The sequence below is a fragment of the Neovison vison genome, chromosome 13, assembly GCF_020171115.1.
Source record: "Neovison vison isolate M4711 chromosome 13, ASM_NN_V1, whole genome shotgun sequence".
NCBI lineage: Eukaryota > Metazoa > Chordata > Mammalia > Carnivora > Mustelidae > Neogale > Neogale vison.
The window spans coordinates 145477477-145489740 of record NC_058103.1 but is presented as its reverse complement, the minus strand read 5'-3'; the positions used below and the strand labels follow the sequence as shown (position 1 = coordinate 145489740).

The 12264-nt window shown below is 54.1% G+C and overlaps 1 protein-coding gene across 1 annotated transcript in view; it reads left to right on the top strand.

Annotated features, from left to right (window-relative positions):
- The window catches only part of LOC122893040 (NT-3 growth factor receptor-like), a 271355-nt gene that overhangs the window by 74375 nt on the left and 184716 nt on the right, over positions 1 to 12264 (top strand). Inside the window, exons 3-4 of the mRNA XM_044229813.1 lie at positions 1848 to 1922; positions 2600 to 2671. Coding sequence (XP_044085748.1) covers positions 1848 to 1922; positions 2600 to 2671 — 147 coding nt within the window. The remainder of the gene's footprint in view (positions 1 to 1847; positions 1923 to 2599; positions 2672 to 12264) is intronic.

Here is a 12264-nt window from a genome sequence, read left to right as displayed (position 1 = left end):
TCATTCACTTGATGGTTGGCCCGGACCGCTGGCCCAGTGAACACACGTGGGGGGCACTGGCGCAGGTCATTTTACTCCTCCTGGTATTCCTTGTCACCTGACGTGGTGCCAGGGGCCCTGCCCTGGCAGGACCAGACCGAGCAAACCGCCCCGGGGCTGAGAGGCTTCCAGGGAGAAGACTTTGGTCTTGGAATTCAGTCCCGACCCGGCCACCTGGTCCCTGTCCCCAGCAGATGCCAGTGTGTCTGGCTGCTCAGCGGGGGCCCCGAGAGAATGTGGTACAAAATGGGTTCTCCGCATACCTTGTCACTGTGTTGCTTTGAAATGCTTCCAGGGGCCCTGGCCACCGCCACCCCACGGCCTTCCTGGCTCCGGCTTCCCTCAGTGGCAGATGGCAGAGCCGCAGGTGTGGTGGGGCCGAGGAGGGGGTGTCTGGGGAAGGTGGCTGCCGCTTCTCTGGCCTCAGTGTGCCTCGGACGGCTGCGTGGCAGGGGGGCTGAAGAGGGTACTTTGACATCCGTGGGGAGCGACCACCGGTGATGGGAGCATCGGGTCCCGGGAGGGCACGGTGGGCAGCAGAGGGCCTTCTCCTGAGGCCTTGGGAGCTCCGCGGGCTGGAGATGGGGAGATCCACAGCTCTGGATTTGGGAAGGGCCTTAACAGATCAGTGGCCGGGTAGTTCTCAACCTGGGGACCCTAAGAACTATAATGGAGGTTGTTTTGTCTCTGGCATTTTGTCAATATCCCCTCCCCCAAATAAATAAATAAAAGCAGTAATCAAACCTAGGACAAGTCAGCTCCTCTGCTTATAGAACTTTCAAGTTCCTTTGCTTTGAGCCAGACCTGATTATCCGCTGGGAGAGTTAGTGCTGGTTTATATCTGTTGATAAACAGCTCTGGTGAATGGTGATTTATATCTTCTATCAATAAATCCTAGAAGAGAAATTAATTATTACTTAATAAATGTATATGTGCCTGCTTGACACCAGCCTCCTTAAACAGGAGGCGTCTTGGGAGAAAGCTCTAAACAGAGACCTTGTGACGGGGAAGGAGAGAAGATGCTGATCTAGTGAAACCCTCTCCCTTTGCACACGAAGACACAAGGGGCCCAGAGAGGTCAGAGCTCTCGCTCAAAGCCTCTGGCTTTTGGGTCCCAGAGTTGAAGCCGGAGCTGGGCTCCTAAGTCTCACCTTGCTTCTGTGATACCGTGGTGCCTCTCTGGTCCCCAGCCAGCCCCCTCCTTTCTGGACTTGGATCTGCCCAATCAAGCTATCCGTGTTCTTGAACTCCAGGCGGGTTGGGCTGTGGTCACCCGAACCAGGCGGTCAGTGTCTGGACCCTGGGGGCCCCTGAAGTGGGTGTGTGCTCCTTCCGAGCTTTTTCGCTCAAAAACCATTCCCACCGGCAAGCTACCCTCCCGCTCTCCCTTTTTCAAACCCACATCACTTGTGTCTCCTTCCTGGACTGCTGAGAAAATGAGCTGTCCTTAGGAAGTCCCCAAAAGGAAAACAAGAGCGAGCGGAAGGAAGCTGGGTTGTGAAGACCAAAGGGGAAGCTGGGTTTCGAGTCTTTAAAAAGGAGAGCTTTCTGGAGCAGAGAGGGGGACATTAAATGTGGTCCCCGGGCCAGGCGCTCTGGGTCTCATGCCGATTGCCCCAGGTGGGTGGTACAGGAGGCCCCTTGCAGAGGGAGAAACAGAGGCTCGGGGACACTTGGCCATGTGGCAGAAGGCCTGGCTTGCTCGTGGGTAATCCAGGATTCGGACCCAGGTCTCTCTGGCTCCAGAGACAGCACCTTTCCTGTGGACCCTGGCTGACCTGAACCCTGCCTTTCCTCCTGCCCTGCAGACACATAGAGAACTGGCGAGGTTTGCACACGCTGAATGCCGTGGACATGGAGCTCTACACTGGCCTCCAAAAGCTGTGAGTGCACCGGGCCATGGGAGAGGCCACGGGTGGTGGTGGGGGGGGCGCCCGCTGCCCCTGGGCTGCCCTGGGCTGCCCTGGGCACTTCCCTCCTCCGTTCCTTTTTTAGTAGAGCCGGTACCACCCACTTAGGGACTGCCCGGGGCTTCCAAGGACACCCCCTCACTCTCCCGCGTTTCCCATCAGCCCAGAAGACCGGAGGCTGTGTGGTCCCACCTACAGTTAGGGATTCGGGGCAGGACCCGAACCCAGGGCTCTCGGCTAGTGATCTCACCTCAGCCCCTGGTTGACGAATGGCCCCCGTAGCCTGCAAAATCCCCCAGCCCACTCCTCCTCCTTTGGGACTTCAGCACTAGTGGTCGTGGGGGGCTTGGGGTGGGGGGAGGCAGTGGAGGCTGCAGCCCGGTAGCCGCTGGGCCCGATTCTTGAGCAGGAGCCCTGTTGCCAGGATGGGGAGAGGACAGCTGCCAGCTCATCCCAAACCCTCACCCAGGTCCCCATGGGGGGTGAGCCCAGATGCTGTCCGGGGGACACCCCGCGATGCTGATGATGGGGAATTGCGTTCAGTTCACCGGCCCGGCTGGCGGCCCATGACCTCCTGTGAGCCTCAGCCCAGAGCAGACGTCCCTCAGCTCCGGAAGCCCTGCTGACCCTGTTTCTCTCTCTCTCTCCAGGACCATCAAGAACTCAGGACTTAGGAGTATCCAGCCCAGGGCCTTTGCCAAGAACCCCCACTTGCGCTACATGTGAGTAGAGCTGGATCCTGGGCTTCGGGGGGGGCACAGCAGGGGGGCGCGGGGCCATGGAGCCAGCTGGGGTCTAGCCTGGCTTCATCACTGTGTGCCGAGGCCTCAGACTTTGCATCTTAAAAATGAGTGTTTGGGATTTGAGCATCTGTAAGGTTCCTGTCAGAAGGACGAGCCTAAACCAGGGCTTAGAGCCTCCTGACTCCTAGGGTTGTTCGCTTTTCATTCGCGATTTTATGGGAATGTTGGTGATGAGAAATCCCTCTTGTCCGGGATGTGAATGCTACACCTCTGAGATCATTTTTGGGTCCCAAAGTGTGTGTCTGGGTGCCGCTGTTTGTTGGGCAGAGTTGGCAGAAGAGGGAAGGCCGGGCCGGACCAAGCGCCATGTCTGAGTAGGTTCTGGGTTCACTGGAGAGCGGCTCCGAGAATGGAGACCCCCGTACCTGAGGTCACACAGATTTGTTTGGGACAGGTTCCAGGCCACGTGGCTCCGGGTCGGATTCTTGTCTGCACCTCTCTCCCCTACCCCCTTCCCCTCCCTTCCATGTCTGATGGCGGAGGGGCCTCCTCAGGGTCGCACCTTTGGGGCAGACTCACATGAGCTCGCTGCTTTCTCTCCAGGCCTTGTTCTCTGTGAGGACTCTGAGGTTCAGTGGGAGGACGGCCATGTCCTGGGGAGAAGGTGGGCTTGAGAGGAAGCCAGGGGAGCTGGTCAGGGGAGCGTCAACCTGCTGTGCTTGCTTTCTGGTCACCCCTTCTTCCAGGATGGTGGCCATCTTGGACATCCACTGGGCACCTTCCCTGAGAGAGGAGAGATTCTGCAGGGACCAGGTGGGGAGGGAGGGGGCGTCTGTTGTATTTGGGGTGAAAAAATGGAGCGATGATGTGCCGGTGAGTCTTTTCCTCTGTCCGTGTGACCGTTGTTCTGGCTGAGGCGCTCGGCCTTCGCCGTCGGAAGGACAGCCCGCTGGATGGGCCTCTCCTGTGAAGACGCGGAGCCCCCAGGAAAGCTCTCAGAAAGTAGCGGCAGGGGGCGGCGAGAGAGAAGGGCTTCTGGAGGACTGTGGAGGAGTGGTTCTTCTTACGGGTCCTGGCCTCACCCGCTCGTCTCTGTGTGCTTTCTGTGAGCTTGGTGTGTGTGTGTGGGTTTGTGTGTGTGCACGCGCACGTGTGTGTATTTACCAGTATGGCCCCCCTTCTTTGTGCTACACCTCCTTTCCTCCGTCTGGAAATGGCACACGCCGGGAGGCCCTCGCCCAGGGCCCGAAGTGTCCGCTTCAGTCCTCCCTCCCAACCGTGTCATGCAGCGGGCGCCCCCGTCTCCGCGAGGCGAGCGTCTGTGGTGAGTGTGTCTCGGTGTGTGTTCTCTGCAGCGGGAGGCGTGGCTGGGACCAGAGGAGGGCCTTGGACCAGATGTTCCAGGTGTTTATTTTACGGGGGATTTGAATTTCAATGTAAAATACCCCGGGGGAAGACTCTTCTGACCTCTGAAGAGTCTTTCTTTTCATGCTGACTCATACGGAGTTCACAGAGCTAAGCGCCCTTGGCCAGGCAGGTGGGGACAGTGGAGTCTGGGGACCACATGTCCCCTGCGGAAGGGGCAGCCCGCTGACCGCTGCTGGGTGGACGTGGGGCCTCGTGCTGCCAGACTTACTGTTCTTTCAAGAAGAGCTAAAGATCTGGGGAAACCCCTCAAGTTTTAAATGCTGGCAATGAAAAACAAAACCCTTCAACCCCATGGGCCAAATGAAACGGCTGCTATGGCAGAATAGGACACACGGAAGGCCAGTTTGTGGGCTAGGGTCATGGGGGAGAGAAGCTGTCAGATGGGAGAAGCTCTGTCCCCATTGCTCAAGGACAGTGGCTGGGTGCTCGTTTCCTAGAGGTTTACAAGGCACTGTGTCACCCGCCGCTCTTGGGGAAGTCGAGGGGACTTTGAGATCCGTCCTGTTTCTTTGGGTCGCAGAAGTGAGAGCAGGGGTACATCTTGGGTTACAGGTGTTTCTGAAATGCAATGTCCTGGAACATTCCCTTGACTTACCCTTGAAGTCCTAGAAGAAGACTGTGACCCACATCTCTCTGGGGATGATCCGGGATCTGGGGGTGGTGGCAATGACAGGCTGGTGGGGCTTTGTGAGATTCTCAAGCTTTAGGGGGCCAAAGGGGGGTCTGGTTGGAGTAGTTCTGTTGATGGCTGTGAACCTGCCTGTGACTTCGGGCCCTGTCTTCTCCCGGAAGCCTGGGCCAGCTTTTGCCAAAGTAGCTGCTGTTGGCAAGAAGGACGGTTTACTGAGGGTTGCTGGGGAGGGGGTTGAGAGAAGGGGGGTGGGGTTATGGATATTGGGGAGGGCATGTGCTTTGGTGAGTGCTGTGAAGTGTGTAAACTGGGCGATTCACAGACCTGTATCCCTGGGGATAAAAATATATTATATGTTTATAAAAAAAAAAAAAGAAGGACGGTTTACTATCCATCTACCCCCAGTTTGGGCCTGGCTGTACATCGGGGGCCATTAGGATGCTCAGCTTGGAAGGAGAAATTCAGCACCTGTCCAGGGGCTCCCCTAGGCTCCGTGGGGTTTCCAGGGGAGCCTGAGGGTCACAGAAGAGCGAAGGGGTCAAGGGGTAAGCACTGGCTTCATCGATGGGTTTATTTATGAACTTCTCCCGCTTAACGAAGACACGCCCCCAATCCCAACCGAGTGAATTTCCCGGCAGCGTCAGGACATCTTTCTCCTGGCAAATGGGCCAGGTTTCTCTGCTCTCTCCCAGCCTCTTCTATTTCTGTCCTCTAAATGCGGTTACGAGTCTTCAGGCCCCAGCTGAGCAATCACAAGATGATCACTTACTCCAACACTAATTGCCAAGCCCTGGCTTGGCGGCTTTTTCGTTTTTCTTTCTTTCTTTTTTTTTTTTTTTTTTTAGGGTGATGGCAGAGAAGGCTTTTCTTGTCCCCTCTGTACAGAATAAGAAGCAGGAAGTGAAATCATCCCCCGCTGTACCGGTGTCAGGTTGTCCGGATTGTTCTGATTGGCTCGGCTGTTCCCCCCACTTCTAAGCTGCTCTCCCATCACTCATGCCAGCTTCCTCCTCGGGCCAGAAAAGGAGCCAGTGATGTTAGGGCCAAGTTGTCCGTCACGAAGGAGGCTGGGGACGAGGGCTCTTGTGTCCATCTTCAAGGTTTATGAGCGACGGATCCATCTTCTCTTGGCTGCTCTGGTGTTCTCTGTGCTTTACTGAGCATGAGGAAGAGAAGTTTTGATTCATCCACAGCAAGGGAGAGCCTGTCTGAGAGACTGGAATCTCCTTGACCTTTAGATCCTTTCTTTGATCTTCCAGATTTTTGGATTAAGGATTCTTAAGGAGAAGGATGTTCCAAGCGGATAATTGGAATCTCTATTTGCCAATCTGCAAAATGGGTGCCATAAGGGGGCCCCCTTTGCGGAGGGGACGTGGGGAAGATCACGTGACCGGAGGCAGATACAGCTCTTAGCCCAGTGCCCAGTAAATGGGCAGCGTTCAGAAATGGCAGTCGCTAATAATGATGGTAACTATCATTGCTATTTGTGTGGATGATAATAGAACCAAAGAGGGGGGCACCAGTTAGCCTGGATGCTGATTCTGATCGTGACTTTATTCTGGAAAAATCATAGACCTGTTCTGCTGTGCTGCCCACCTCTCCAGCCTCTGGAATACTTCTCCCTGCGGTCTCTCATGTCTTCCTTCCTTGACTACCAAGAAGCGAACCCCGACGGATTCCCTGTTCTCTCCACTTAGTCCCCTTGCTCCAGAACCCTTCACAACAACGCAAGTTTCAGAAAGGACCCAAACAGTTCAGCCGACGAGCTTACTCTTTGTTTCCATCTGATTGGAGAGCTGAAGCTGGATTGTTTGCCGAATTTCCCAGCCCCACCTCTGCAGCTGGCTCATCCCTTTCCTTCCAGGGTTGGTCTTCTGTGGTGTTGGCTCACACGTGGGCCGGATCTCCATAGTCTGGGGTCCCCATAGGCAGAATGGCACAGACAACTCTCTGTGAGCTGCGCTAACATGGCGGCATTGTCCTTCCTCTGTAGAGCACGTCAGGGGTTTCCGAGTGCTTTCGCATATATTGTCTCCTTCCGATCCCGTTCCCATCCTGGCGGGGGAGTGTAGGAGGCAGCCCAGGAGGCAGGCCCAGAGATGCTGTGACTTGTAAGTAGTAGAAGTAGAACTTCCAGGAATCTTCCCACCATACCTCATGGACCAGAAGACACAGTATTTTCCACTGAAGCAATTAAAACATTTTTTTTATTATTATGGTTAGAAAATTGCATGAAAAATGCCGGTATCAAGGCCCAGGTGGCTCAGTCAGTGAAGAGTCCGACTCTTGATTTCGAGCTCAAGTCATGATCTCAGGGTCGTGAGATCGAGCCCAGCATCAGGCTCTGTGCTCAGCACGGAGTCTGCTTCAGACTCTCTCCTCCCTCCTTTCTTCTGCCCCTCCTGCCTCTAAATAAATAAAATCTAAAAAATGCTGGTATCAGGAGAGAAGAAGGAAAGTCTAGTGTTGATTGAGAACTTACTACGTGCCAAGGCCTGTGGCTGGTGTTTTTATAAACATCTCTCGGTAATTCTAGGTTAGGGTTCCTCCATCCCCATTCCATAGATGGGAATACTGAGGCTCAGAAATTATATCTGGCTTCCCCCAAGTTCACACAGCAGTTAGTGGAACAGCCAGGACCTGGGCTCTCATCCCTTGGCCTCTGAAGCCAGTGCACTGTGCTACAGTCCACATGTGTTTGTCCCTGTCCCTCTAGTTCTCCAACAAGAACTTCTTACGGGAGGGTTGGGAGTCTTTAAAGTTTTATTAGAGCTGCTGTTTCCCCTGGGAATTTAGCACCATCCATCCTCAAAGACCGCTCTTGAGAAAGCTCTGTTTAGTTTCTTCTCCCATTCAGGTCAAATCCTATAACAACAGTTATGTTACAATCCGAGTATCTTTATCATAAAAGATTCTCAGCATTTGCCTATGGCATGCTCATTTCCAAGGATATGCAGTGTGAGATTCCAGCAAGCCATAAGAATTTTTATTTAATCCCTTGGAGTTGTTGTGGTCAGATTTCTCTTGCATTCCATCTCTTGCTTTTTCTCCCAGAGCTCTGGACGCCACACTGTTACTCTTCTCTGTTGCGAGCAGAGGTCCGCTCATCTCCGGCTTGTGAGAGCCAGCCAGAGCTGACCTGTGTGGGAGTGTGATGGGGGCAGGAGGGGAGAGTATCCTGATTTGAGCATGAATGTGTCCACTGTGTTATGCTCGCAAGGAGAGAAAGTCAACAGCCCTGCGCGGGCGGATAAGAGGAAGTGGCCGAGCCTTTACCATTGCAGGACTCGGCTGAGAAGGCAATACTTTCCTCTTGAGGTTATGGGGTTGGAAGCATGACGACGCTGCTTTATTAGGTCTTGTAAATCACTGAGTGCTTTTTCTCCTTGAGATCACCCCCCATTCTGGGATGTAAGACAATGGGTAGATATGAGTAGATATTTTATCTACTAAAGGTAGACCTTTGCCTCTCTGCCTGCCTCTTCCCTCGGCATTGAGACTTTCTGCCAAGTCCTGAAGGGATTGGTGAGTGGCACACTTGTCCCCTCACTGCTTCTCCACATGGGCCCTTCCTCCTTTGTTCCACGTGGAGGACTTAGCCACTGAGCACCGTGTAGTTAACAGTCAACGTGAGCTTGGGTGATAGAAAGGCCAGGCTTCGCATCTCGGATCCTCTACGTCTTAGTGTGATAAGTTTCCCCATCTTACTTAGGCAAAATACCGAACCTCCATGAGTTTTGAAGGGACCGTAAGATCTCCTACTTCAGGGGATTGTCCTGAGCCTCCACAAAGACGATGCTTGGAAAGTGCTGAGGACGGCGCTTTATGGAAGACTCTGTATATTTTTTCTCCTATTAATGACTTCTTCCCTGCTTTTTAGTTTCTGAGTCCCCAGAATTGTAGGGAATTAAAGCCAGAAGGAGCTCTAGAGCTAACCTCCCCAAATTTATATTCCTGTCCCTGCCCCCATCCCTGCCTTTTAGAGTCATATGCTAAAACACCTCCTTTTTTTTTTTTAAGTTTATTTTATGTATTTATTTGACAGACAGAGATCACAAGAGGCCGGGGTGTGGGGGAAGCAGGCTCCCCGCTGAGCAGAGAGCCCGATGTGGGACTCGATCCCAGGACCCCAGGATCATGACCTGAGCCAAAGGCAGAGGCTTAACCCACTGAATCACCCAGGCGTCCCTGTTTGTTGTTTTGTAAGTGGTACCATCCGCCAGATCACTCATGCCAAACCCTTACAAGTCGTCTTTACCTTTTCTCTTCCCTTTGTCTGTCTTCCTCCTTCCTTCCATCAGTTAATTCAGAACCATCGGATATCTCTCGTACCCACTGCGTCTCTTGTCCCTTCCCCCACCACACGCTGTCTTGGTCCTCCTGGCCACCAGCTTGTCTTCTGGCTCTGGCTTTCTTAACATTTTGTCCTCTACCTTTCGTCCCCTACCTGTCATTCCCAACATCATCGCCAGAGTGGTATTTTAAACACATAAATCCGACCGTGTCACTCTGCTGCTCGAAGCCCTCCAATCAGATTCCCCGTTACTTACAGTAAAAGCGAAACCCCTCGCCGCGGCCCCATACTCAGGCAGCTTGGGTTTTCATCTTTCTGTCTCCTGTCCCGGCGCTTTCCCCCTTGCTCTCCACTGTAGGCTTCTGACCCTTTTTCAGTTCCTTGAATGGGCCACGCTCATCCTTCCCCTTGGAGGTTTTTACTAGCTGGTCTGCTGGATCCAGTTCTCCACGTGTTGGCTCCTTCTCATGGTTCTCTCTGACGGGACTGTCTTTTTAGCAAGGCCTGTCTGACCACCCGGCCTCAGTGGCCTTGCTTTTCCTCATGCACTTGTCACCCAATTACACCATGTGGCTGAACAGTGTCCCCGGCCCTTGTTACTCTGGATTGTCTGGAATTATCTCCTCCACGTCTTTGTTTGATTGTCCGTACCCTATCCCGCCCCTAGAATGTCCATTTCCCAAGAGCGGGGACCTTGTCTTGCACCCCGCTGTAGCCCCCGCACAGAGAGCAATGCCTGTCCCGTGGCGAGTGGTCGCAGTCATTTGTCGGCTATTTGTTGGCTAGTCGGCCTTGGTCATTCTGTGGGTGAGAGAATGGATTTCTAGAGGAGAGAAGAATCCTGACCAAGTCCGCTGAGCCAGCACTAGAACTCAGGTCTTGGTCCTGTTACCTTGACGTTTTTTCCACTGTATTGTCCTGTTGACCGTTCCTGGGTCCCGTCCGATCAGGCTCTGTGCACGGCCTGAGTGTGCCTGGGTGGTGGCCAGGAGAGAAGGGGTTCTGAAGTTCAGGTTCACACGAGCGTGGGGGGTGGCTTGAACCTGCATGGCTGTCATTGGTCACAGGTGCCCTTGGGCTCTCAGCGGAGTGACCACGCCTTGCACCTACTTTGCTCTTCCTCTGCATTGTTCCCTGACCTTGGATGAGCTGCTTAGCCCACCTGGTCTGTTTCTACATCTGTAAACTGAGGTGGTGTTATAAATGGCCCAGACCCGGCCTCAGCATTTTGGGAAATTCTTGAAAGAAAGGTGGCACCCGGGGTCACTGATGGGCAGGACCAGGGGAAAGTGCTGGTCAACTTATTTTGGCCTTCCCCTCCCCGCCGCCTCCCTGCCGGGGCAGGCATTTCAGTTCCACGGGCTCAGCATCCACAAAGCGCTACCTCCAGGCCGGGCATTGGTCTGCGCACTTGATACGGCATTTTACCTTCATAACAGCAGGTGAACGAGGTTTGCTGTCTCCATGTTACAGATGGGGAATGTAGGCAGAGTGGTTACTGACTCGCCTGAGTTTACGTGGCTCCTAAGCGGGAGAGGCTGAGTCCAGCCGTGGTGGGGCCGCCTCTGGGGCCCCAGAGCCCGTCCTCCTAATGACTCCACCCTCGCACCCCCCTGCTGTGGCCCCCACAGGTCCGGCCTGGGCAGGCGTCAGGTCTCCAGAACCAGCTGGCAGGTGGCACTTCTCAGAACGGGGGGCTTCTCTGGGAGAAGGGCCATGGGAGAATACTAAAGGGGTGCCCGAAACCAAGTCCCCTCTACGCCCAGTTGCCAGCAGGGTCTAGGCAGGTGGGCAGGGCCTGGGCTGGCCCTCGGGGCCGTCAGCCAGAGGGTCACATGGAGTGGGTGTCCAGTGAAGAGAACGGAGCCTGGTTGATTGAACAGGTTGGGATGAACCCAAGCTTACGACGTATGCCTGCCGGAGTAGCCGGCTTTCCATCTGACTGTTCCCAGAGAGCATGTGGCAAACTTGTCTGGCCCCCGGCCTGGCTGTCATTGGCCCCGGGCCCCCAGGAAAGACGGTGTTTGTGGGTGGCAGAGCCCACTACCTAGTCTGGGGGTGGGAGTGGAGGGATAGGCACCAGATTCGATGAGCTCTAAGGTCCTGACTTACCAGCTCATAATTTGGTGCTGAGGAGGGTGTAGCTTCAACCGCTGTCGTCTCCTTGTGCCATGGACTGCTGTTACTTCTGTAGGTCTCCTGGGTCTTCCTCCCCTAGTCCGACCTGGGCAGCATCTGAGGACACCACCCAGGGCCTTTGTTATTCCCTCTTTCAAATGGGTGCTTCTTGCTTCTGTTGAACCCTGATGGGTTTTGTATCCTGGAACTCACCGAACTCAGGAATTCCCACCTCGAATTGCTTAGCCCTCACTCACGCATCTGCTGTTTCCCACTTCTGGTCACGTCACACCCTCCGTCTCTGGGTGATGGCCTTTCTGGAACCCTGGAAAGGATTTATATCTTGTTCCTTTAGGAACGGGCAGGTGGCCAGCTTCCTAAATTGAGTTTCTTTTTTCTTGTCCATTTGTGTCTTTCCTGCAGACTCCCTGGGGTCCTGGAATTAAGGATGTGCTCCCTGATCATTTCTTTCTGTTCACTTTGTTTTGTGGACGGCACCCCAATCCACCCAGGGCAGACCCGCCATGACCCAGAAGGCGTGGCCGCGTACCTTGCCGGCCACCCAGAGGCTTTGTGAGGCTGTGTGATTCTCTTCGTCGGAGCAGACCTCCATTCAGCACTGAGTCTGTGCTCTTTTTAATTTTAGGTATCTCTAGGATCCGCTGCGCAGAACTTTAAGAGTTTTCTTGTAACCTTGTCAGCTTTCCAAAAGCTCCGTCTAATGCTGAGTAAACACGCTGGTCTCAGCGGCTCCCAGCCTTGGGGATTAGACTGTGCGCCCATATTTTTCCAGGCTTGATTTTTCTTCGTAGATTTCCACCCCCCCACCCCCCCGCCCTCCCCTAAGGCTTCATTACTTTCCATTTGTCCACATCGCTTTTCTCCATTTTTCTTGTTAAGGACAGATTTAGAAAATGAGATTAGTCTCGTGGCTATTTTGGCGTCATCATTAATTTTCGTCCCTCTTCATTCCTTAGCAGACCGGCAGTTTCGTGTCTCTCTCTCTCTCCCTGGTTTTTTCCCTGATGGGTTTGTGAAAGTCTCTGCCCAGGTTAACCCCTTTGTCTCTTGGGACCTGCTGTGGTTCCTCTGCCCTTTCCA